This window comes from Chelonia mydas, chromosome 20, assembly GCF_015237465.2.
Source record: "Chelonia mydas isolate rCheMyd1 chromosome 20, rCheMyd1.pri.v2, whole genome shotgun sequence".
In the NCBI taxonomy this organism is placed as follows: domain Eukaryota; kingdom Metazoa; phylum Chordata; order Testudines; family Cheloniidae; genus Chelonia; species Chelonia mydas.
The window spans coordinates 6,472,654-6,494,247 of record NC_051260.2 but is presented as its reverse complement, the minus strand read 5'-3'; the positions used below and the strand labels follow the sequence as shown (position 1 = coordinate 6,494,247).

Here is a 21,594-nt window from a genome sequence, read left to right as displayed (position 1 = left end):
AACTGGTACCTTTGCATGTAGGGCACTCGGATCTGGGAATTGGTGGGAATGGATTTAATAGGACCATTACCAGTACCAAAGGATGGATACCAGTATATACTGACAGCCATAGATTATCTTTCAAGATGGGTGGAAGCCTTTCCACTTAGAAGTAAGTCCGCATCTGAGGTGGCAAAAAGCATCTACAAAACAGCTGTTCAGTGTGGATACCCACAGCGGATATTGACAGATCTTGGTCCAGAATTCAATAAGGTAACAACTGGGTTTTTTCCAGGTATTTTTACTATGTAGTCAAAGTCACTATCAGGTCACACACTGATCTCAAACAATCACTATACTTTTTTTTATAAACTGCTGTTGGTCACACAGTCAGGGTTGCTATAAAATTATTTTTCGGTGTCTTCATATCTACCAAAGAAACCCACAACTACTTGTTTTGAATACAAATACTAAAAGAGGGGCTATTCCTGTTGCTAATTACACATAAAAGTAGTAGCAAATCCTATATATTGGTGAAAGATTGGGAATAAAACGTAGCTTCACCAGCCCGTACCACCCACAAACCAATGGCTTGGCTGGAAATGCTAATAAATCCATCAAAAGGTAAGTGAATTAGTGGGAATATTAGAGTACTAACGGCACGTAGAGTGTGCTATGCCAGAAGATGCAATTCACTAAAAAAAAAAAAAAAATCTTCAAAAGCATGTGTTACGCTGGAGGTCTTTATACATAATCCAAAAAGGTATAATACTTAATGAAAATCTGTTTCAGTGAAGACCGCACTTTTTTTTTTTTTTTAAAACAAACAAATCAATGAGCATTCGTTACAGAGCATTGCGGAAGATAATTGATGACAATGGGAGTAATTGGGATGAATTACTTGAGCCCACTGTATTTTCTTTGTGAACTGAAGTACATGCCACAACAAAAATGTCACCCTTTCGACTAATGTTTTGTGATGACCCAGTGTTTCCAGAAGAAGTCTCAGAGAATTACACATAATACATACATAATAAGCATGTTATTACCGGCACCTTTCACGTACACATGGCATTCAGTGTGTCTTCATTTTACAAATACAACCCCTTCTCCATTTGTTTACAAAGATCCCAGATATGAATACATTTGGGGAAGATTTCTGCAAAGAGTACAGCATAAATATGAAATTGAGACATGATGCTGACAGTGCACTGGCTCTAAGTAGCATTTCTAAAGCACAAGAACAACAAAGACATTATGCTAAAAGAAAGACTTCTAAATATGGGGAAATAACCTTTGATGTTGGGGACGGTGTTCATAGAATCATAAAATAGAATATCAGGGTTGGAAGGGACCTCGGGAGGCCATCTAATCCAACACCATGCTCAAAGCAGGACCAATACCCAACTAAATCATCCCAGCCAGGGCTTTGTCAAGCCTGACCTTAAAAACTTCTAAGGAAGGAGATTCCACCACCTCCCTAGGTAACGCATTCCAGTGCTTCACCACCCTCCTAGTGAAAAAGTTTTTCCTAATATCCAACCTTAAACCTTCCCCTCTGCAACCTGAGACCATTATTCCTTGTTCTGTCATCTGCTACCACTGAGAGCAGTCTAGATCCATCCTCTTTGGAACCCCCTTTCAGGTAGTTGAAAGCAGCTATCAAATCCCCTCATTCTTCTCGTCTGCAGACTAAACAATCCCGGTTCCCTCAGCCTCTCCTCATAACTCATGTGTTCCAGTCCCCCAACCATTTTTGTTGCCCTCTGCTGGACGCTTTCCAATTTTTTCACATTCTTCTTGTAGCGTGGGGCACAAATCTGGACACAGTACTCCAGCTGAGGCCTCACCAATGTCGAATAGAGGGGAACGATCACGTCCCTCGATCTGCTGGCAAGAGCCCTACTTATACATCCCAAAATGCCATTGGCCTTCTTGGCAACAGCAGCACACTGTTGACTCGTATCCAGCTTCTTGTCCACTGTAACCCCTAGGTACTTTTCTGAAGAACTGCTGCCGAGCCATTCGGTCCCTTGTCTCTTGCAGTGCATGGGATTCTTCCCTCCTAAGTGCAGGACTCTGCACTTGTCCTTGTTGAACCTCATCAAATTTCTTTTGGCCCAATCCTCTAATTTGTCTAGGCCCCTCTGTATCCTATCCCTACCCTCCAGCGTATCTACCTCTCCTCCCAATTTAGTGTCATCTGCTGAGGGTGCAATCCACGCCATCCTCCAGATCATTAATGAAGATATTGAACAAAACCGGCCACAGGACCGACCCTTGGGGCACTCCACTTCATACCGGCTGCCAACTAGACATGGAGCCATTGATCACTACCTGTTGAGCCCGACAATCTAGCCAGCAAAGCAAATCAGGTGATACACTGTGTAAGAGTGAGACAATAATATAAAAGCTAGGGGGATAGCTCAGTGGTTTGAATATTAGCCTGCTAAACCCAGGGTTGTGAGTTCAATTCGTAAGGGGGCCATTTAGGGATCTGGGGAAAAAATTGGGGATTGGTCCTGCTTTGAGGAGGGGGTTGGACTAGATGACCTCCTGAGGTCCCTTCCAACCCTGATATTCTATGATTCTACCTTTAATATACATACACACATATACATACACACATACGAGCAGCAAGTCACTGCAATAATTAATTAATTAGAGTGGATTTGTATCTATGTCCAGAAACCGGGGGTGGGGGAAGAAAAGCTCGTTTATGCAATCCGCTAATGTACTCTAAAAATTTCAGATACTTCATCAAAACTATTAACTAGCAAATCCTCATCTGATTGGAAGAGTAAAATTGTTCAGCATACCAGACAAAGTGATGGCCACAACTGCGGACCACTCAGATTAAAGGTATTGAATACCAAATTGCCATTATCATTTGTTATTTATGTGTAATTATCTGGGTTGAAAGTAAATGCCGGAGATTACACTGCACTGCACCGGTGTCCTTGCCAAGGTGTGTGGGGTGGGCTCGTGGCCCCCAGAAGGGGTGGGGTCTCTGGCAGAAGGTGTGGGGGCCAGATTCCCCCCACCAGCCCTTCCTGACAGCTGCTGCTGCTGCGGCGGCGGCTAGGAGCACCAGGCCCTTGTAAGTCGCCGGAACCCAGGGCAGCCCCTTTTGCTCCCCCACTGTCGGCGGCCCTGCTGATAGCATCCAAAAGTGCTGCCAGACCCTATGGCAGGGCCACTGATGCAGGGGGAGGTAGAGGGGGCAGTGACATTAAAGCATAAAGCACTACCACAGCAGCACTGTAACATCAGCCGTGTACAGGCTGGTACCGGTGGCCAGTTCTCACCGGTATGCTGGACCAGCCCACTTTCACCTCTGGTGATTATGATGTTTTTTTCCTAAATAGAAGCGTTGTTAGTTTGCAGGAATGTATTTGCAGCAGAAAGACATCGGTATGGTAGAAACAACACAAGAGGCTAATACTACGTTTAGAAGACAAACAGCAATTATTCTAATGCAGGAGTCAGGTAATAACTTTCTCCCATGTACTATGGGCTCATTAGGTGCATGTGAAGATAACAGGAAGAGTGGAATTATGTTACGTAGCAGACTTATCTTAATACCCCTAAAGTGGGACATCTCACAGGTTTGGTTCTGTAATGGTGACTATGCATCAAAAATATCTTTTAAGCACCAAAAAATTAGAATGGGGTGAATAATTGCTATTGATAGACCAGTTAAATGAAATAGGTATTTTTATATACAGTTACAGTAAAGTAAAAATTTGAGAAAATATGACTCACAAAAAAGAAAAAAATGTTCAGACCAGTGACTGGATTAAAATATTGACATTAATAAATAAAAATGTACATTTTGAGTGGTGGTCATAACAATCAGCACTTCATAGCGCTATATTGATTTTTCAGAAAGCCCCATCCCTCCTAATTCGCCACTTGGGTATCACCTTGGGCACATGTCTGTGCTCTGTACCCCCAAGTCTCTCCTCTCTTTTCACATACTCGCCCACAAAATGAAACAGCACCCCTCAATCATCAAATAACTCAATTGCACATTAGCAAGGAAGAAGCAAATAGTGAGTGTTTTCAGCCCAAAGCCACATCCCTCCTAATTCGCAACCATCCCTGGACCGGTGACAGGTGCATGGGCAGCCAAGTCATTGCAAATAAGCAAGGAAGAAGCCAATGAAAAAATCAAATGGGCCACTCTGGTATCACGCTGGGCTCATGTCTGTGCTCTGTACCCCCAAGCAAGGAATAAGCAAATCATGAGTGTTTTCAACCCAAAACCCCACCCCTCCTAATTTGCAACCCCTGGACCAGGCAGTAGCAGGTCCTGAGCAGTAGCCAAGAACATGTCCAAAAAAATTCCTACAGCAACTCTAAGAAAAACATCCAACCTTGATTTAACAACTGCCAGTGATGGAGACTCCGCCACAACCCTTGGTAAGTTGTTCCAATGATTAATTACTGTCACTGTAAAAAAAAAATTACTTTATATGCTGCCTGAATTTAACTTCAATTTCCAGCCATTTTAGCATGGTATACCTTTGTTTGCTAGGCTTAAGAGCTCCTTATTAAATAGTTGTTCCCTATGTAGGTACTTTAGACTGGAATCAAATCACCCCTTATTCATCTGTTAAGATTGAGCTCCTTGAGTCTATCAGTAGCATGTTCTCGAATCCTTTAATCATTCTCATGGTTCTTCTCCTCCCTTCTCCAATTTATCAGCATCCTTCTTAAACTGTAGACACCACAACTGGACACCCAATTCCAGTGCCAAATCCAGACATAAAATATCCTGTCTACTCCTACTTAAAAGGCCCCTATTTATGCATCTCAGGATTACAGTAGTCCTTTTGGCCAGAGTAGCACACACGGAGCTCATATTCAGCTGATTATCCACTGACCCGCAACTCTTCTTTAGTTACTACCCTGAAAGTGAGAGGCCCTCAGGCTGTGGATGTTACTTTGTTGCCAAGGAGGTGTCTTGTCCTGAGCTGCTTTGGCCGCATGGCTTCCTCTATAAAGGGGTCATGACCTGCCCCCAGAGCCAGCACCCTCAACAAACCCCCAAGCTTCCACACGCCTAAGCTGACATGCTCAGGGACAGGGGACCTTATCAGACAAGCTTTGTGGGATCCAGAAGTTGATATTTTTAAAATAGGCTCTTATTGTTTGAAGGACACAAACAAAAGTCGCTTTGGTGACAGATGCTTTTTTCATGCCTCAGACACAGCCTGCACTGGGTGCAGGTCATAGGTGACCATGTGCTGGGTTGCACAGGGCAGCTTACTGTAGTTAGACAGTGATGCAGGCTGCCTGTAAACATCTCCTGGACAGCAGATCCTTTGTTACTGCCATTGGCCTCTGCACAGCGCTTCAGGGCACCACAGAACTTACCTAGCTGCACCCACGTTTTTACATTATGTAAGGGGAGGGGAAGAGGAAGAAAAGGGAAAAGTGCTATAGGTTAAAAAACAGACACACCAAAGTTGGTGCAGTTTGCCCTTAAGAAGCAAGGCAGCTGCACACACCCACCAGAGAACACAGCCACTTCTCCAAGATTGCCTTTATTTATCAATTGCCAGTGACAATCCCACCACACTATTTACACCAACCCCACAGCCTTAGTGCTGCCCACTGCCACGAACAGAAGTGCAAGGGCTGCTTTAGCTTTCACAGCCCAATCCAAACAAACAAAAGTGAGAGAGGTCCACGGGCAAGTGCAACCTTGGCACAGCTGAAGGCTTCAGCCACTGGGCGCAGTTGGTGAAGTAGTAGCATTACAATAGCAGCCAAATAGCCCTCTCTGGCTCTAGGGCATAGTCTGCTGGCAGCTCTACAGCCCCCAGCGTGCCTGCTCAGAGACCGTGCGTGCCCGTGACACAGACAGCATTCTGGTCCCACATCACCAGGAAAGCAGGTGAAAGGTCAGTGGTAGGTGACACTCCAAGCCACAGGTGCATGATGGAGCTTCATAGAGTTTGTAGTGATGTACTAATGAAAAGGTCCATTCCCAGCCCAGCGTGGCCTCCTCCCTCACCACACACACCCACCTTCAAAAATCATCAGTCTGTCCCCCCACATCAAGAGGGCTCTGACTTAGGGTTTTTCCCACAAACATGCTCGTCTCTGAGCCTTTAGGCTTTTTCTCCACAACCAGGAAGGCTAGAAACTTTCTTTAAAACAAAAGCTGAGAGTCCCAACAGCACACGATGCAGGGAGTTTAAAGGGGGGGGGGGGGGGGGGGGGGGGGGGAATGTCACACCCAATATTGCAAGGCTTCCGCGAAAGTCACAATTCAGCAGCACTGCCAACCCCTAGAGGAAAGGGCTGCATGAGCAGACAGAGGCAGGCAGCAGCCAGGATCATTTTCCGTAGCTGGATCACTGAAAGATGCCTCCTTTTCCCCAGCACCAACTCATCAGTGCCAAGATGCTTGTAATAAGCTCCTCACCCCAGCAGCAATGCAGACAGAGTGACAGCCCCTGGGCCTGGGGAGTGTAGGGCAGATACGTGTGGCAACAGTTGGTCCCCAGCACAGCAGTCCTGGCACCAGAGCAGGGCTATTACAGATGCATCCTGTACAGTCTGGAACACAGACCCAGGCTCAGCTGCTGGCACTATGAGCAGGGCCACGTGCTAGCCACACAGAGCGGGGTGAAGGGGTTTGGCACATGAGCCCATTGCACTGAGAGGGACAGACAGCAACGTGGAGCTACCGAGAGGGCTGAATGCAAGGGGCTTGTTAGAAGAGACAGGGCTCCCTTCCTCCCTTGACAGCAGTGGCCCATGCAGACAGACAGCAGAGGGATGGCACAAGCTGCAGGAGGCCAGTTGTCAGTGGCGCTTTCCAAGAGGGAGAGGGGACACTAATAATGCTGAGCTGTCGCCGTGCCAGCTTCCAGAGGGGAACAGCTGCTTGTGTTATGAAACATGCCCTTGGCCCGTCCTGTCCAACAGCCCACGAGACAACGCACCCAGAGCGACATAAAGAGCCCCTTCAGCCAGTTCCAGCAGTACAGGCCTCTGCCAGCCACAGAGGAGACGGATCACGGGAGCAGTCACTAGGGCCTAGGCCAGCTGTGCACCAGGCCCTTCAGCAGGGGGGAAATAGACACTACAGTGGAAGGGCCAGCGGAGCTGTTCAAAAGTGCTCCTGTCAGCTTAACTCTGCTCTCAACAGAGCAGCAATGGTCAGAGCATGCACATGGGAAAGGAGCCCCAGACTTGAGAACCCTCTTACCGTGCAGCCTGGATCTAGCGCCCATGGTCCAGAGTGCGGGGTTTTCACAGACCCGCTGCGGTCGTGGGACACAGGAGTTGAGCACAGGTGGCAATGCTCCAAGCCAAACAAAACATGTACAAGCCACTCAGCCTCCTGCCAGTCAATAGGAAGAGCACCACACCCTAAGCAAGGGGGGAGGAACTCACTTGAGATGCTGCACCAATGGCACTGCTGGGAGAAGCCATCAGGCAGGGGGGCCTCTAGGAACCCAGCTGCCTGCTGCAGTGTGAGTTGACCAGGGTTTGGGCAACAATCTGATTGAAGCGCAATTCGTTGAGAGCCGCAGTCTGAACTAGCATCACCAGGGCTGGCTCCCAGCCACGCTCATCTTCGTGGGGATTCATATCAGTGGCATTCAGCAGCCCAAGGACCTGCCCGAACCTGGATCTCCCTCAACGGATGAGCAGGTACTACTGACATCACCAGCACTGACAGCCCTGACCAGGGAGAGGGGCTGCAGGCAAGCGCCAAAGCTGGTTACGCTGACCCCAACACCGCAAAGTGAACACTCTCCAAAGCCCAAAGAGGTGCCAGCTTCCTGAGCTGGGGGCTCTGCCAGAGGAAGATTTAAACGCTCCTCGTGCTGCTGCCAGCCCGCAGCCCTGACCCTGCTGGAGACCCTTTCCTGCAGAGTTCCAGGCTGTAAGTGAATTCAGAGTGGACAGACTTGTGATTTCACAGGAGGTGGAGGCAGGATGCTGCCAAGTCTGTCCCCAGCTGCTGCCAATTTGTCCATACCCTCCGTTTCACAGGGACTCCAGCTGGGCTCCAGCACGCCCAGCCCTGGGGGCCTTCCCAGTCTGCATAGGACAAGCTCCATTTGGTGTTGGGAGTGGAGGGCAGCCCACAGCTCATTCTCCACACAGTGGGTCAGTGAGTGCCTAGTGCACAAGGCTTTCTTCACCGATAACAGGCAGCCAGTGCCTGGGGCTCAAGCTGAACAATGCTGCAAGGGAGATGGGGAGCCTAAGGAGATCTGGTCCCTGTGCCCAGTTATAGATTATGGGGGCTCCCGCTGGGTACCAGAGACACAATCTTCCCCCACTGTGCTTTTAGCTACATGGCCTTAAAGGAACAGAGGCTGCTTAAAACCATTAAAGGCATGTCTACATTGCCCCCATCTCTCAGCAGCATGTAGCCCCCTTCACATGGCTATAAACAGTGTTGACCATGAGGTGTGGCTTGGGTGGGTAAAGACACTTGTACAGAGTACATACCCCACACAGCTTTACTTGCCCAAGCTGTGCCTCCCTGTCTACACTGCTATTTTTAGCAGGGTAGTGTCCTGCTGCTGGTGCCCTTCCTCCACTACAGGAAAAGTCTCCGGCTGCAGGGAGAGGCTCCATCACAGCCTTTCACTGATGTGTAGATACACCCAGTGTAGACACGGCCCACTTTTCACTGTAGCACGTAACTATGTGCGCATCACACAACACCCCTTCAGATCGCGCCTTTCCATCTGCCTGTTTTTGTACCTGCAGCTGTTAGGAGTCCACTCCAGAGAATGGGTGGGGAAGGGGAGGTCTCCTGGTCCACTTTCCTTTGTTTGTTCGCCAGCCCTCTGGGGAGGGGCAGTTACACTGCCTGGCCCAGGTGCTCACCACTAACAGCACAAGCCAAACAGAGTGGAGAGGCTGTGTGCAGGGGAGGCAGGTTCTGCTGCCATCGCTTGCTCATGGGGATGCTAGAGACCCTGGCAATGTGAGAGGGATTTAGAACAACCAGCAGGCCCTGGACCTGGAGGATTCAGAGTTATTCCCTGGAGTTAGAGTTAGGCCTAGGGGGAAGGATCTGACTGGCCTTGGTCCACAGAGGCTAGCCAGCAGCCACTCTCAGCGCACACACTAGTGCCCGGCTGCAAACTACGCACAGGACAGGCTGGCGTCTTCACTGCAGCGATTCCTAAAAACACATGATTTTAAAAGTATTAAAACGGCAAGGTGACTGGCAAAGGGCCCTGGGGCTATGCCGCTGCTGGCATGGAAAGAACCTGTCCTTTCCCACAGGTTTTTCCATCAGAAACCAGGGCTCCCCTCTCCTCTACGCTGGAGGACTCTGAAGGGCTTGGGGTCTAGCAGAATTGTGACATCAGAGAGCAAGAGCCCCAGCCCTCTGAATAGGAAGGGATTGGTGCAGAATCCAAGGCTTTGCCAGACGCTCAAGGTGGAAGAGGTCTGTGCAAGGCCCCAGCATGCCCTCCCTCAGCAGCAGGCAGAAGCCATACCCCGCCCAACTCTCTGCTCCTCCAAGGAGACCTCTAGTAGGAACAGGGGAGAGCAGACTGTTTCTAAAGGTAACACATGCAGACAAAAAAAATAAAGGCTCCAAAGGCTTTTTTAAACATCTTGAGGCAGCAGGAAGGGCCCCGCCGTTCCCTCCCCTCCCTGGCACTGCGTGTTGCGGGAGGGGGAGGCAGCTTGAAAACATTTTAAAAAACACCTTCAAAACTAAAGCCAACCTATCAAGAGTCCAGCAGACAGCACCCAGCACAGAGCAACTCAGTGATGCCCTCAGTGGGGCATCTCTGCAGCAGTCAGAGAAGAGACTGGAAAAAGCAAGATGCAGAATGACAGAGTACCCAGGACACAGGCTCTGGGGATGGCACCAGTTCCCAACTGGGAGAGGGGGGTGTTAACAGCAGAAACATGGTCTGGAAAGCAGCATCTTTCCCAAACTCTCCTAGCCCCCTGCAACGCTGGGCTTTCCCTGCCTAAGGGAGGAAGGGCTCCATCCGGGGAACTCCTTCCGCTACATAAACTCAGCAGTCTCTGCTGGGCCCCAGGCTGGGAGGAAAAGGGGAGGGTGCTGCTGAGGGGTAGCACTGCCGTGGCAGAGACAAAGGGGGTCCCTCAGCCCTTTTCCTCCCCACTTTGCCCCCCCCGGATCACACAGCCTGGTAAAAGCCAGAAGGTAAATAAAGGTGCTACATAAAAGCTGTGGCCCAAGGTTCCAGCCCATGTGGCCAGCACGTACCGAGCCGAGCCGGTGTTATAGGCTAAGGGCTGACTCAGCAGATCCAGGGTTCATCTTGGTGGACAGAGCTCACCCACGTCTCTGCTTGGGGGCCACACAGCCCCACTCCTGCTACCGGTCCTTGGAGTCCAGCCAGGAAGGCAGCTGCCATTGGGTGCGGTCGCAGGGCTGGGATTGTCCCCATGACCAATGCCCTCCATGCAGTTCCATGTACAGGCTCAGTTCCCCAGCAGTACAGCAGGGTGACAGGTACGCAGATCAGGCTCTCCCGCAGCTGCATTGTCAATTCACCACCAGCGTGTTGTCCTGCAGTGGAGCCCTGCAGGGTGAGCAGAGGAAACAGAGTGGTATAGCCCCAGCTAGATGCTGGCCTCTGGCACACGCACCACTGGGCACTCTGAGGACAGGGGGAATCCAGCCCCAGAGCAGAGCCGGCTGTGAGGCTGCCATGCAGTTCAGTGGAGCTCAGGCTGCACAAGGACTGGCCTGCACCACAAAGAAACAGTTGCAACACCTGGAAGCATCATGTCCCTCCCACCAGCCTGTTGCCAGCTGCACAGCTCAAGCAGGAGCTGATCTGCACAGCGCGTTGCACTGAGGACTTCCCTACACAGTGATGCCTGCTGCAGAGAAAGGGCTGGGCCAGGAGGTTCTTGAGCAGGTTGCTAGTTACTGACCTGGCTGCTGTTTAGCCTGATGTTTGAGGCCCTTTTATACCCAGACAGAACAATCTGTCCAGATGTCCCTTTCCACCCCAAGTCCTAGGGACCAGCTGGGGAAGGACTCAAGAGCTGCCTCCCATCTCTAGGCTGTAAGTATGCTCCTGCCAGTAGTTTGATATGGAGCTCATGAAAGCGAAGGACTAATACATTTGTTAAGGTTACAGGCTTCCTGGTGCCCCACAGTCCTTACAGCCCCCGGCTATCCCAGCCCGCCAGTTCCCTCAGTCCCACCCAGCCCCTTGCTATCTCAATCCTATGCTCCCACTTCTGCCAGTGGGCTTCAGTCCCAACCTGCAGTCCCCTGCTATCAAAGGAGAGGTCAGTGAGGAGACAAAAGAACATAAGAACAGCCATACTGGGCCAGACCACTGATCCATCTAGCTCAGCATCCTGTCTTGGACAGTGGCCAGTACCAGAGCCCCAGGGGGAAGTGTACAGAATGGGACAGTTGGAGTGATCTACTCAGTCTTCCCCTCTTGGTTTCTAGCAGTCAGAGGTTTAGGATTGCCCCAAGCATGGGTTCTATCCCTGACCATCTTGGCTAATAGTCATTGATGGATCTATCCTCCACAAACTCATCTAGTTCTTTTTTGAATCCAGTTATACTTTTGGTCATCACAGCATCCCATGGCAATGAGTTCCAAAGGTTAATTGTGTTGTGTGAGAAAAAAAGTATACTCACTCTTGTTCATGCTAAACCTGCTGCCTATTAATTTCATTGGATGACCCCTGGTTTTTGTATTGTGGGAAAGTGTAAATAATATTTCCCTATTTACTTTTTCCACACCATTCATGGTTTTATAAATCTTTAAAATATCTCCCCATAATCATCTCTTTTATAAACTGAATAACCCTAATCTTTCTAGACTCTCCTTGCACGCAAGCCATTCCATAGCCTTCATCATCTCTCTTGCCCTTCTCTGAACCTTTTCCAGTTCCACTATACCCTTTTTCAGATCAGGCAACCAGAACTGGACACAGCATTCAAGGTGTGGGCACACCTTGGATTTATATAGTTGATTATGATATTTTTGGTCTTATTTTCTATTCCTTTCCTAATAATTCCTAACATTGTTAGCACTTTTGCCTGCTGCTGTGCATTGAGCAGAAGTTTTCAGACCTATCCATGGTTCTCTTTCTTGAGTGGTAACAACTAATTTAGAACCCATCATTATACAGATGTAGTTGGGATTATTTTTTCCAGGATATTACTTTGGATTTATCTATCTTGAATAACGTATCATCTGCAAACTTTGCCACTTCACTGTTCAATGTCTTTCCCAGATCGTTAATGAATATGTTGACCACCACAGGTCCCAGTACAGATCCTTGGGGGAACCTGTTGTTTAACTCTCTCCATTTTGAAAACGGACCATTTATTCCCACACTTGGCTTCCTATCATCTAACCAGTGACTGATCTATGAGGGTGCCTACCTGTTATCCCGTAGCAACTTAGTCCCTTAAGAGCCATTGGTGGGACCTTGTCAATCTTTCTGAAAATCCAAGTACGCTATCCACTGGCTTGCCTTTACTCACATGCTTGCTGACCCCTCATAATCATGCCTCACTATTTACAAATGCCATGTTGGCGCTCTCTCAACACATCATGTTTCTGTGTCTCAGATAATTCTGTTCTTTACCACGGTTTCTACCAACTTGCCCAGTGCTGAAATTAAGCTCCAGAAGTGATCCTGGCCAGTAAACTTTTTTTTAGAAATTGGCATTACATTAGCTACCTTCCAATCATCTGGTATAGAGGCTTCTTTCAGTGATAGATTACATACCACCATTAGTAACATTGAATTGAATTTTACTTTTGAGTTCCTTCAAAATTCTTGGGCGAACACCAGCTGGTCCTGGTAACTTACTACTGTTTATAAGCATGTTCTAAAGCCCCTTCTATTGACCAGGGTATAATGTGCAGTTTGCTTCTCCGCTTAGTACATGGGGGCCATCCCTCCCACCCCAACTCCTAACAGTCACGCCCAGGTCTGACCCTAAAGAGTTACCGGAATGGGTTAGAGCAGAGTGGTTCAGCCCATCATGTCCCCAGAGCCTGCTGGCTCCTGCCCTGCATACGTACCGCTCGCAGCAGCAGAAGACCGAGCAGGAGGAGCTGCTCTCTAAGCGGAACTTGCCAGACCTTGGGCTGTCTTTGCACTCGGCAATATACATGTGGAGCTGTGTGATGGGCACATCACCCTCACACTGGTGCTGCAGAAATGGACAGAGAGGAGTCAGGCTGCCTGCCCACTAAGCCTGGCCTGATAACCCTCTCCAGAGGCCACCCCCTCCAGAGGCCTCCTACCTCCTCTCAGCAGCAGGGGAGCTCTTGGAGACACGGGAGGGGGAGCCAATCCAGGGCACTAACGGCTCTGAGGGCTGGTCAGGGCCTGTGTGGGCATGCTGGAGTCTTGACCATGGCCTAGCTGAGCCTTGATGGTCTTAGCAGAGGCCAAGGATCTGATGGGCCAGAGACAATCCTCTCACCTCACAGGCAGCCATGCCAGGGCCTGGTGCAACATAGGGAAAGCTTACCCTATGCTGCCTGCACTGCTCAAGTTCCAGGCCCAGGGCCATCTTGGGGCTGGGAGGTGCAGGGCCTGGGACAAATCAGCCCCACCCCATCCACTCCAGGCCCTGCCCCCACTCCACCCCTTCCCCCAAACCCCACCCCACCTCTTCCCGCGAGCATGCCCAGTCCCCACTTCTCCCTCCCAGAGCCGACCTGGACGCAGCGGAACAGCTGCTGGCAGCAGACAGGTGGCTCTGGGAGGGAGGGGGAGGAGTGATCAGTGGGGCCACCAGCAGGTAAGAGGCACTGGGGAGCAGGGTTTGGAGCCTATGGAGCACAGGGCCCCCCCAGAGCATGGGGCCCGTGGCAGTCACCCCTATTCGCCATACCCTAGGGACAGCTCTGTCCAGGCCTAGAAGAAAAAGTTCCACAGAACTGAAGAGAAAGCCAAAGCCTCCCCAGAGGACTTCCCTACTCAATACACATGAGGGCAGACTCCAGGGTCCTCACTCCCCTTCCCCACAGCCCTTGGAGGGCTGGCAGCAACAGGGCAATGGCAGCACTGCCAGACATGCTAGGGCCGGAGGGACCATAGGTGGCGCCACTTTGGATTTGAATTGGTGGAGCCCATGGGTCGTACTGGGAATGGGCTGGCTCAGGCACACAAGGGCTTATGGTCTCAAGCAAAGCTGTCTCCAAACCACGTCCCCAGGCAATCACTGCCAGCTGCAGCTAGGCCGGGGGGAGGGGACGTGTCCTAGCCCACACACCTGTCATTGGGTAACTAAGCCCACCGTTGGCACCACTCTAAGAGGGCAGCCCATGGAGTTCACAATACTCCCTGCTGGAAGGGCTTCATGTCCCAACATGCTGTGCTCCACCCCAAGATGGAGGTGGCTGAGGGAACCTGAGACAAGGTCCATTTCATGCAGGTTGGACATGGCTCCCGGGCTTGGACAAGCCTGCAGCCCAGGGAAGGCAGCACTCCCCAGACTGACCTTGATGGTCTCGTAGGAGCCGGTGATGAGTGCAATGAAGAGGCTGAGCACCATGTAGATGAAGAGACTGATGAAGGTGTAGAGGTAGAGCTGGCTGAAGAGCCACACCAGGTAGCTGTTCTGTTGCATCTCAGCGAAGGTCACGAACATATCATCCCCATTGATGAGGGAGAAGAGGCATTCGGACACCATGGAGAGGGAGCGGAACTGCACATAGGACAGAGAGAGCCAAGCCCCTGAGTACAGGTACGGCCAGGCAGACCCTGGAGCTAAGCCACATGGGGAGCTGGAGCAGCGCTGCGTGACCATCTAGGCTCAATGGCAGCAGAGCTACCAGCAACACAGATCTTCCCTCTTCATAGCAAAGGGCCCTAAGCTCATCCGGCCATTAGCCCCCTTCCCCAAATGGGCGCAGAGAGGGGAAGGGACTAGCCAACATCCCCCAGCAGGGTAGCAACAGGAACAGGCCGCTGAGGGCTCCCATTTCCTTCTTGCCTCACTTCCTCCTGCCCCTCTTGCCATCCGCTGCTTAGCGCTGCCTGACCAGGAGCAGAGGCTCTGGCAGAGCCAAGCCAGGCCGAGCCAAGCGATGGGCCAGAGGTTCTGTTGTAGCAGCCTCACCTGCTCCAGACCCTATGCTGCACTAAACAGTGCAATAGGACAGAGAGGTGATTCCTCGCTGCTGCTACCCACTGTGCAAGGAGAGGCTGATGCCAGCTGCGTGTTGGGGGAAGGGCTGCTGTGTCCCCATCATTTTGTTTCCACTGGGAGGTTCCTTATGGATCTTCCCGCACTGAAGGGACTGGGATGGGGATCAAGACTGGCTGTGTTCTCCCCTAATGCTGAGCAGTGCTTGGAGGGTTATTGCTATTTTACAGGGCAGAGCTACCACCAGCACAGCGGGAGACTTCAAGGCTCTGGGATCTCTGGCTTGGGCTGGGGACTTGGAATTCCACCCAAGCAAAGGCAGGACTCCAGTGCCCCATGCCACACAGACCTGGCCCCCCCCCAACATGGTACAGTCCCCTTCTCAATGCCCCTAGACACACTGACCTGCCCCCTTATGCTACTAGCCACACAAACTTGTCCCCCCGCCCCCAATGGCCCTAGCCAGACCTAGTCCCTCCCCGGACCCTAACAACATGGTACAGTCCCTCCACGCTCCTAGCTACACAGACTGACCCCCCAGATGGTATAGTGCCCCCAACACTCCCAGCTGCAGACCTGGTCTCCCCAACCAACCCCGACATGGCACAGTGCCCCATGATACCTTGACATGGTACGGGCCCAGTACGATCCACCCGCAGAAGCAGTAGCCCAAGTAGATGACAGCCACACAGCAGCAGAAGCGGATCATGTTGGGGAGGGCGACCCTCATGGTCACTATGAGAATCTGGGGGAGACAGATGCGATTGTGAAACATGAATAGTGCAGGAACTCTCTATCAGGGAGCCCAGAGTCAGCAGGAGACGCCAAAGGGGATACCGTGATAGAGCTGGGTATCCCCAAGGGATAATGGGATCAGTCACCACACAGAGATCAGATGGGAACAATAATAATTGCGGGGGCAGCACAAAGGTCTGGGAGAGGAGGCAGCAGATGCAACAGAGGCCTGCTGCATTGCATGGCAGCCAGCAAGGCCCCAGCTACTCTACGCTGAACGTGCAGAGGCATCAAGTCTTGGAGCAGGGAGGCATAAGTCTTGCCAGAGCCCTGCAGAAACAGCACCTGGGACCGAGTCCTGTCCCCAGGCCAGCAGCGATCCTCCAGAGGAAAGGTTCAGGCAGCTGAGTGTGCATAGCTGGGGAGACCGCAGTGTCTCCTGTGGCAGAAGCTGCTCCTAGGAATAGGAGGGACATGTCAACCCAGGGGAGGAGCAGGAAGAGGTGGCCCAGGAAGAGGAGCAAGTGCAATGGCATGATATCACAGGGCAATGGAGCTGAGTATCAGGGCGAACGATCAGGCTGCAAAATGATTCTTAAAGGGAGCATTGGAAGCCCCATCCTTTCAGAGCACTGATGTGGAGTGGAAAGAGCATTAGCCAGCACAACAGGTTTACATTGAATTGTTCCACTTTTGTTTGCTGAGAGAGCAGGGCTGGAATAGCTGGGGGGTTGCAAGTCAGCTCTGAGGGGCACTGGCAGAGCTGGGAGGGGTGAACCCCATCTGCAATCACAGGGGCATGGCTGCAAGTCAGGACTGAGGGGCATCGGCAGAGCTGTGAGAGAAGAGCCAGGGGTAGGGAGATGCAGTGGCATGCTGCAGGTCAGGATTGAGGGGGCAAAGTCTGCCCAGGCCTTCGCTTCGAGCAGAATACAGCACCTTGAGCAGCGTTGCCACTCACTGGGACAGAGCTCTCTCGCTACATGCTGTGTGCGTCTGCACGCAGGCATCACTCACATTGTATTTCTGGAAGAAGCTGAGGTAGCGGATGACCCCGACCCAGACCAGGAGTGTGGAGGTGCCCAGAAGGATGCTGCACACGTCGTAGCTGGCCAAGTTCTGCAGACAGACACAGACACATCAGGCGGCCCCGCCCTTCACAGCGAACGTGCCTCCCATCATTAACATGAGCTGAGGTGCTTAGTGTCCCAGACTACCCAGCACTCACTACCATTCTGCCAAGGGCTGTGGTGGGTTCTCCATCACTGGCAATTTTTAATTCAAGATTGGATGTTTTTCTAAGAGCTCTGCTCTGGGGAAGTTCTCTGGCCTGTGCCAGACCACATGATCCCAATGGTCCCTTCTGCCCTTGGAATCTATGAATCCATTACAGCCAGGGGAGCAGAACCCAGCTGACAGCTACCGGCAGGTGGACAGGAGAGCCCGAGGAGCAGCAATACAAGACACCGAGGGCAGCCCGCAGCCCGTTATGCATTTGGAACATGATGGATTGGAAAAGATCTGCATCAGGAAAGGCCTTGCAGCCTCTGGAGTGGGGAGGCGAGCGAGGGGAGGGCAGGTCAGCGAAAAGCAACAGGACCAATCAGTGGGGAGAGGAGGAGACTGATCACTCCCAAGCCTGGCTCCAGGACAACAGCACAGTCTGTCCGTCCTAACCTGGCCAGGGGTCCCCTTTGGGATGGGCCAAGGGCCAGAACAGGTTGGGCTCAGGACAGGGTTGGCTCGGTACCTGGCATGGTTTCCCAAGGGAAGGGAGGAAGCCACTCGGGCCCTTTTAAACTAGGCAAAGACCTGGCACAAGTACCTAGTGCCTTGGGCCTTACATTATGGTCTGTGGCGGGGAGGGGCTGTACACTGGAGGGGGATCATCACTCAGGGCCCCGTATGGACCTGCGCAGACCAGGACATCACTAAACACTCAGACGTGCTCAGTAGCCATGATCATTCCCTCACTCCAGAGCATGGGGACAGCAGCAATCCGGCACCCATATGCAGCTATTGGGCCATGCAGTCTCAGAGTGCGTCCTTCCCTGTCCCTCTCTCCCTGCTGGGAACAGAACAGGCAAATGGTGCCTCAAGCTCTGCAGGAGCCTACAGAGCCACAGGATTACTGCACTGATCTTACAAACAGCCCGAGTTAGGAGGGAACATGACCCCAAGGCAGGAGGTTTGGCAGTGCCCAGATCTGCACCTAGGCTGGGATCTCCATGCCCAGCAAGCTGCCAGCCCTACAGCCAAAGTCACTTGTCAGTGAGACTATTGGCTGCCTCTCTGTTTTGTGACTCACTCCCATTGAGTGCCCTGGCCTGGGGCCGCTAGGGAGCTGGTTCCTCTAGTTCCTCCGTGAAAATCCCCTCAGGCTGCAGCTATTAACAGCTCTGGCAGGGGGCAAATGGTGCATTCCCAGAGAACCAGCATCTTCCTCTTCTCCTCTGGCCTGACTGAGCAGGGTCCTTGCCCCTAACCCTATCAGGGAGGCGCAAAGAGGAATCCCAGCGCCCCAGCCACAAGAGCGCAGCCGCCACCCGCTGGGAGCGAAGGTGTGGCCTTCCAGTGGCTCTGCACACCCTGCCAGTGCCCCTGCCCTGGCAGCAATCCCAGGGTGCAGAGGAGATGTTTTACCAGAGAGATTCTCTGGGAGGGTTCCCCAGCACAGCCCCATGGGAGAGAGGGGGAAGAGCGCACAGGAATGGATGCCTGGCCATCCCCTCACCTTTGACTCAATTCCGATCTTCATGATGGTCCCAGACACTGTCAGGACATCACTCACCACCAGCAGGATGTACCAGCCATTCACAAACTCCATGCGGTCTGACAGGGAGACATCCTGGTTGTAGCGTCTCTGAAAGAAATGGCCCAGCTCCTGCAAGCAGGATGGAGAGTGGTGATGGACCCACAGCAGGGACAACACTCCCCAAGCAGGGGGCTGACGTGGACTCCCAAAGGTCCCTTGGGGATGTTTGGTTTGGAACATGGCTGCTGGGCGGAGAAGGCCCCAGTGGGAGTATCAGGGCCCCATCTCCCAGAATCCTCACCCTTGCAGAGGGAGAAATAGACAAAGCAAAACTATCTCTTTCTCTCCTGGAGCACTGGGCAGAGCTGGTTTTCACCTAGCTCAAAATAAAATTCGTATTTGCCCTTTTCACCAGGTCAGAGCATCACTTTCTCTCACTTCACTGGTCTGATGCTCTGCTCACCACCAGGGCAATTCAGCTGGGAGCAGCAGGTTCCAGCCTCTGACAGCTCCATCTCAGACTGACTGACAGCCATTCCACCCCCAGAGATGCCCACGGCCCTCAGCCTTATTCAGTAGATGTGTGCCTCAAGGGATTCATAGGAGATGCCCTGGGAACCCTCCCTCCTGCCAGAGAGACCCAGCCTCAAAGGGGATCGCTGCAGCAGGCACAGCCTTACACCCAAGTGGAGGCCCATCATTCCTGAGAGGCTGCAGGAGTGCAAGGGGCTGTGCTGTCAGAGCCTGATGTTTGCCCAGTTGCACTCAAAGGGTTCACGCTGGTCAGCCCAGCAGGCCAGGCCAGTACTCACATGCTGCAGCATCAAGCCCCGGATGATGGAGCGGGCACACAGGATGAAGGACAGCACACAAACAAGGATCACAGCCACGTCAAAGAACATGCGGAAGGTGTTGTCTCCTGGAAGAGGCAGTGGATCTCCTCAGCAAGGGAACACCAGGGTGGCCAAGCGGAGCCCAGAGTACAGTGTAGGAGAGCCCCGGTGGAGGAGAAGCAGCGAAGGAGACAGGCTCCTCCACAAGAACGGAGCGCTCAAGGGTCTGAGAATGGAGCCAGCAGTGCCCAGAGACCACATGCCACACCGGCCTAGAACGCCCAGCAGAGAGCAGCCACCACCATCACCTGCTAGACAGCAGGGGTGACACCCAGTGCCCATCCTGAAGCCAGGATTTTAGTTACGTGGGAGTGAGGAAGTAAGGAGTAGGCGTGTCTGCTCCGATCACAGGAGCGGTGCATGGTCTTCCATGGACACCTGCCCTGAGTCACATCACCCAGAGATCACTCCAACGCTGCTGAACAGATCCCTCCACCTGCCCAAATCATCCCCCCGGCACAGATCTAGCTGAGGAAGGCTCAGCCCAGAGGCAAGGTCACATTTGCTGTGAAAGGGGGTGTCTAGAATGGACAGGCCTTAATGGTTCACAGCAGCGCTAGCCCTTCCAGTTAGCAGTGGCGGGGGGGAGGGAGGGAGGAAGACTGCCCCCCATTCTGTCTGCCCTTCCCACCCCCTACCTCGGCCATACACGCTGGGGTCCTTGCACTCTTTGATGTCAGCTTTGTTGTCCAGGCTGATCTTCACCCGGCCACTGTGAGCCTTGTTGTCAAACGTGATCTGGTGAAGGAAGAGGAAGACTGCTACTGCACAGCGAGGCGGGAATGGGATGGCCAGGAACCTCTCTGGCTGGATAGTCCTCACCAGCCCTGCTCCCGTCGCAGGACTCTCACTCCCTTATTGTAGTCCTGCTCTGCTGGGCAGCATGTGCCAGAGCACAGCTGGGTCTCACACTGACCCTCTGACGGAGAACCTGCTCAGCGAGCGGCCACGCAGAGGGTGCACCTGGCAGCCCCGCAGGCTCAGGGAGCCCAGCTGGGCTCCTCCTGGCTCTCTGGGAAGAGTTCTTGGCTCAGACACATGAGCCAGTTGGAATCCAGCTCCTGAGCTGGTTCTGCAGGGCCAAGAGGAATGAGCAGCAGCAGACTTCTTCATCGCTTGAGTCAGCAGGTGGCACTGTGGAGCAAGGGCAATTTCACAGTGTCTTTCCAGCTGAGACCCCCACTAGAACTGCACCACAGCCAGAAACCTTGGCCTCCTCCCTGGCTCCGTCCTCCTATGTCATGGCTGCTCACCACCCCAGGGACTCAGCCCAAAGAGCTACCTGCCCTCGCTCGCTGGCCTGGGGGCACATCGCTCGGAGGAATTCAGCCTGACCGCTCCTTTGCTCAAGAGCGAGCGCTCCCTGACAGCGAGAGCGACCAGGCTGTGGGGGGGTCTCCCAGGAAGAAGGTAGTACAGGCTAACGGCTTGTCCATCTCCAACTCATCCCAAACTCCCATGCTTCCCTCAGGCAGCTGCAGCCCTGGGGGAGTGCTGCCTATGTATTTCTCTGGCGCAGGCAGGTGCAGCTCAGAGCTGGGCCAGGGTTACTCACAGTGATGGTGAAGGTGTAGCAGTCCGGGATCTCATTGTTAATGATCGTCTGGATGTTGATGGCCTTCAGTTTAAACTGGATGGTGACGTTAATGAGCCTGCAGGAGACAGTGATCAGACTAACAGGACGTCTTCTGAGTGGTACATTCCATTCCATCACTCCACGAGGGAGCTGCTCTTCACAGCTAGACACTCAGCACCATACTGCCCCTTTCGGCCCAAAGCTACACAGGCCATCCCCCCTTAAGAAGCAGGTGTTGGCCCATTTTACAGATGGGGAAATAGCACCTTAGCTGAAATCATGGGAGCAGTGGCAGAGCCAGGAGCAGAACCCAGAATTCTGACTCACTGCTCCATCCCAACCACTTGATAACACAGCCTAAAGGGAAACCAAGGTAATGTCTTTACACTGCAGCTGGGAGGTGTAATTTCCAGCTCAGGTAGATGTACATGCACTAGTTCTGCTCGAGCTAGTGCCGAAAAAGGCAGTCTGGCCACCGTGGCGTAGGCTAGTCATCCTAGTACAACCACAACCAAGAGCCTAGGTACGG

General features: G+C 52.4%; 1 protein-coding gene across 2 annotated transcripts in view; it reads right to left on the bottom strand.

Annotated features, from left to right (window-relative positions):
- Positions 1–395: 395 nt before the first annotated feature.
- The window catches only part of MCOLN1 (mucolipin TRP cation channel 1), a 35,108-nt gene continuing 13,909 nt past the window's right edge, over positions 396–21,594 (bottom strand). Inside the window, exons 6-15 of one of the 2 annotated variants that reach the window (XM_037883815.2) lie at positions 21,045–21,141; positions 20,128–20,227; positions 19,409–19,515; positions 18,576–18,725; positions 16,859–16,960; positions 15,729–15,851; positions 14,459–14,665; positions 13,029–13,159; positions 2,574–10,541; positions 396–2,392 (exon numbers count right to left, since the gene is read on the bottom strand). In XM_037883815.2, the coding sequence (XP_037739743.1) occupies positions 10,505–10,541; positions 13,029–13,159; positions 14,459–14,665; positions 15,729–15,851; positions 16,859–16,960; positions 18,576–18,725; positions 19,409–19,515; positions 20,128–20,227; positions 21,045–21,141 (1,054 nt within the window). In that variant the 3' untranslated portion in view covers positions 396–2,392; positions 2,574–10,504. Of the gene's footprint in view, positions 2,393–2,573; positions 10,542–13,028; positions 13,160–14,458; positions 14,666–15,728; positions 15,852–15,945; positions 16,299–16,858; positions 16,961–18,575; positions 18,726–19,408; positions 19,516–20,127; positions 20,228–21,044; positions 21,142–21,594 lie in introns of those variants that run through there. The other variant, XM_043532971.1, reaches the window with a different exon arrangement.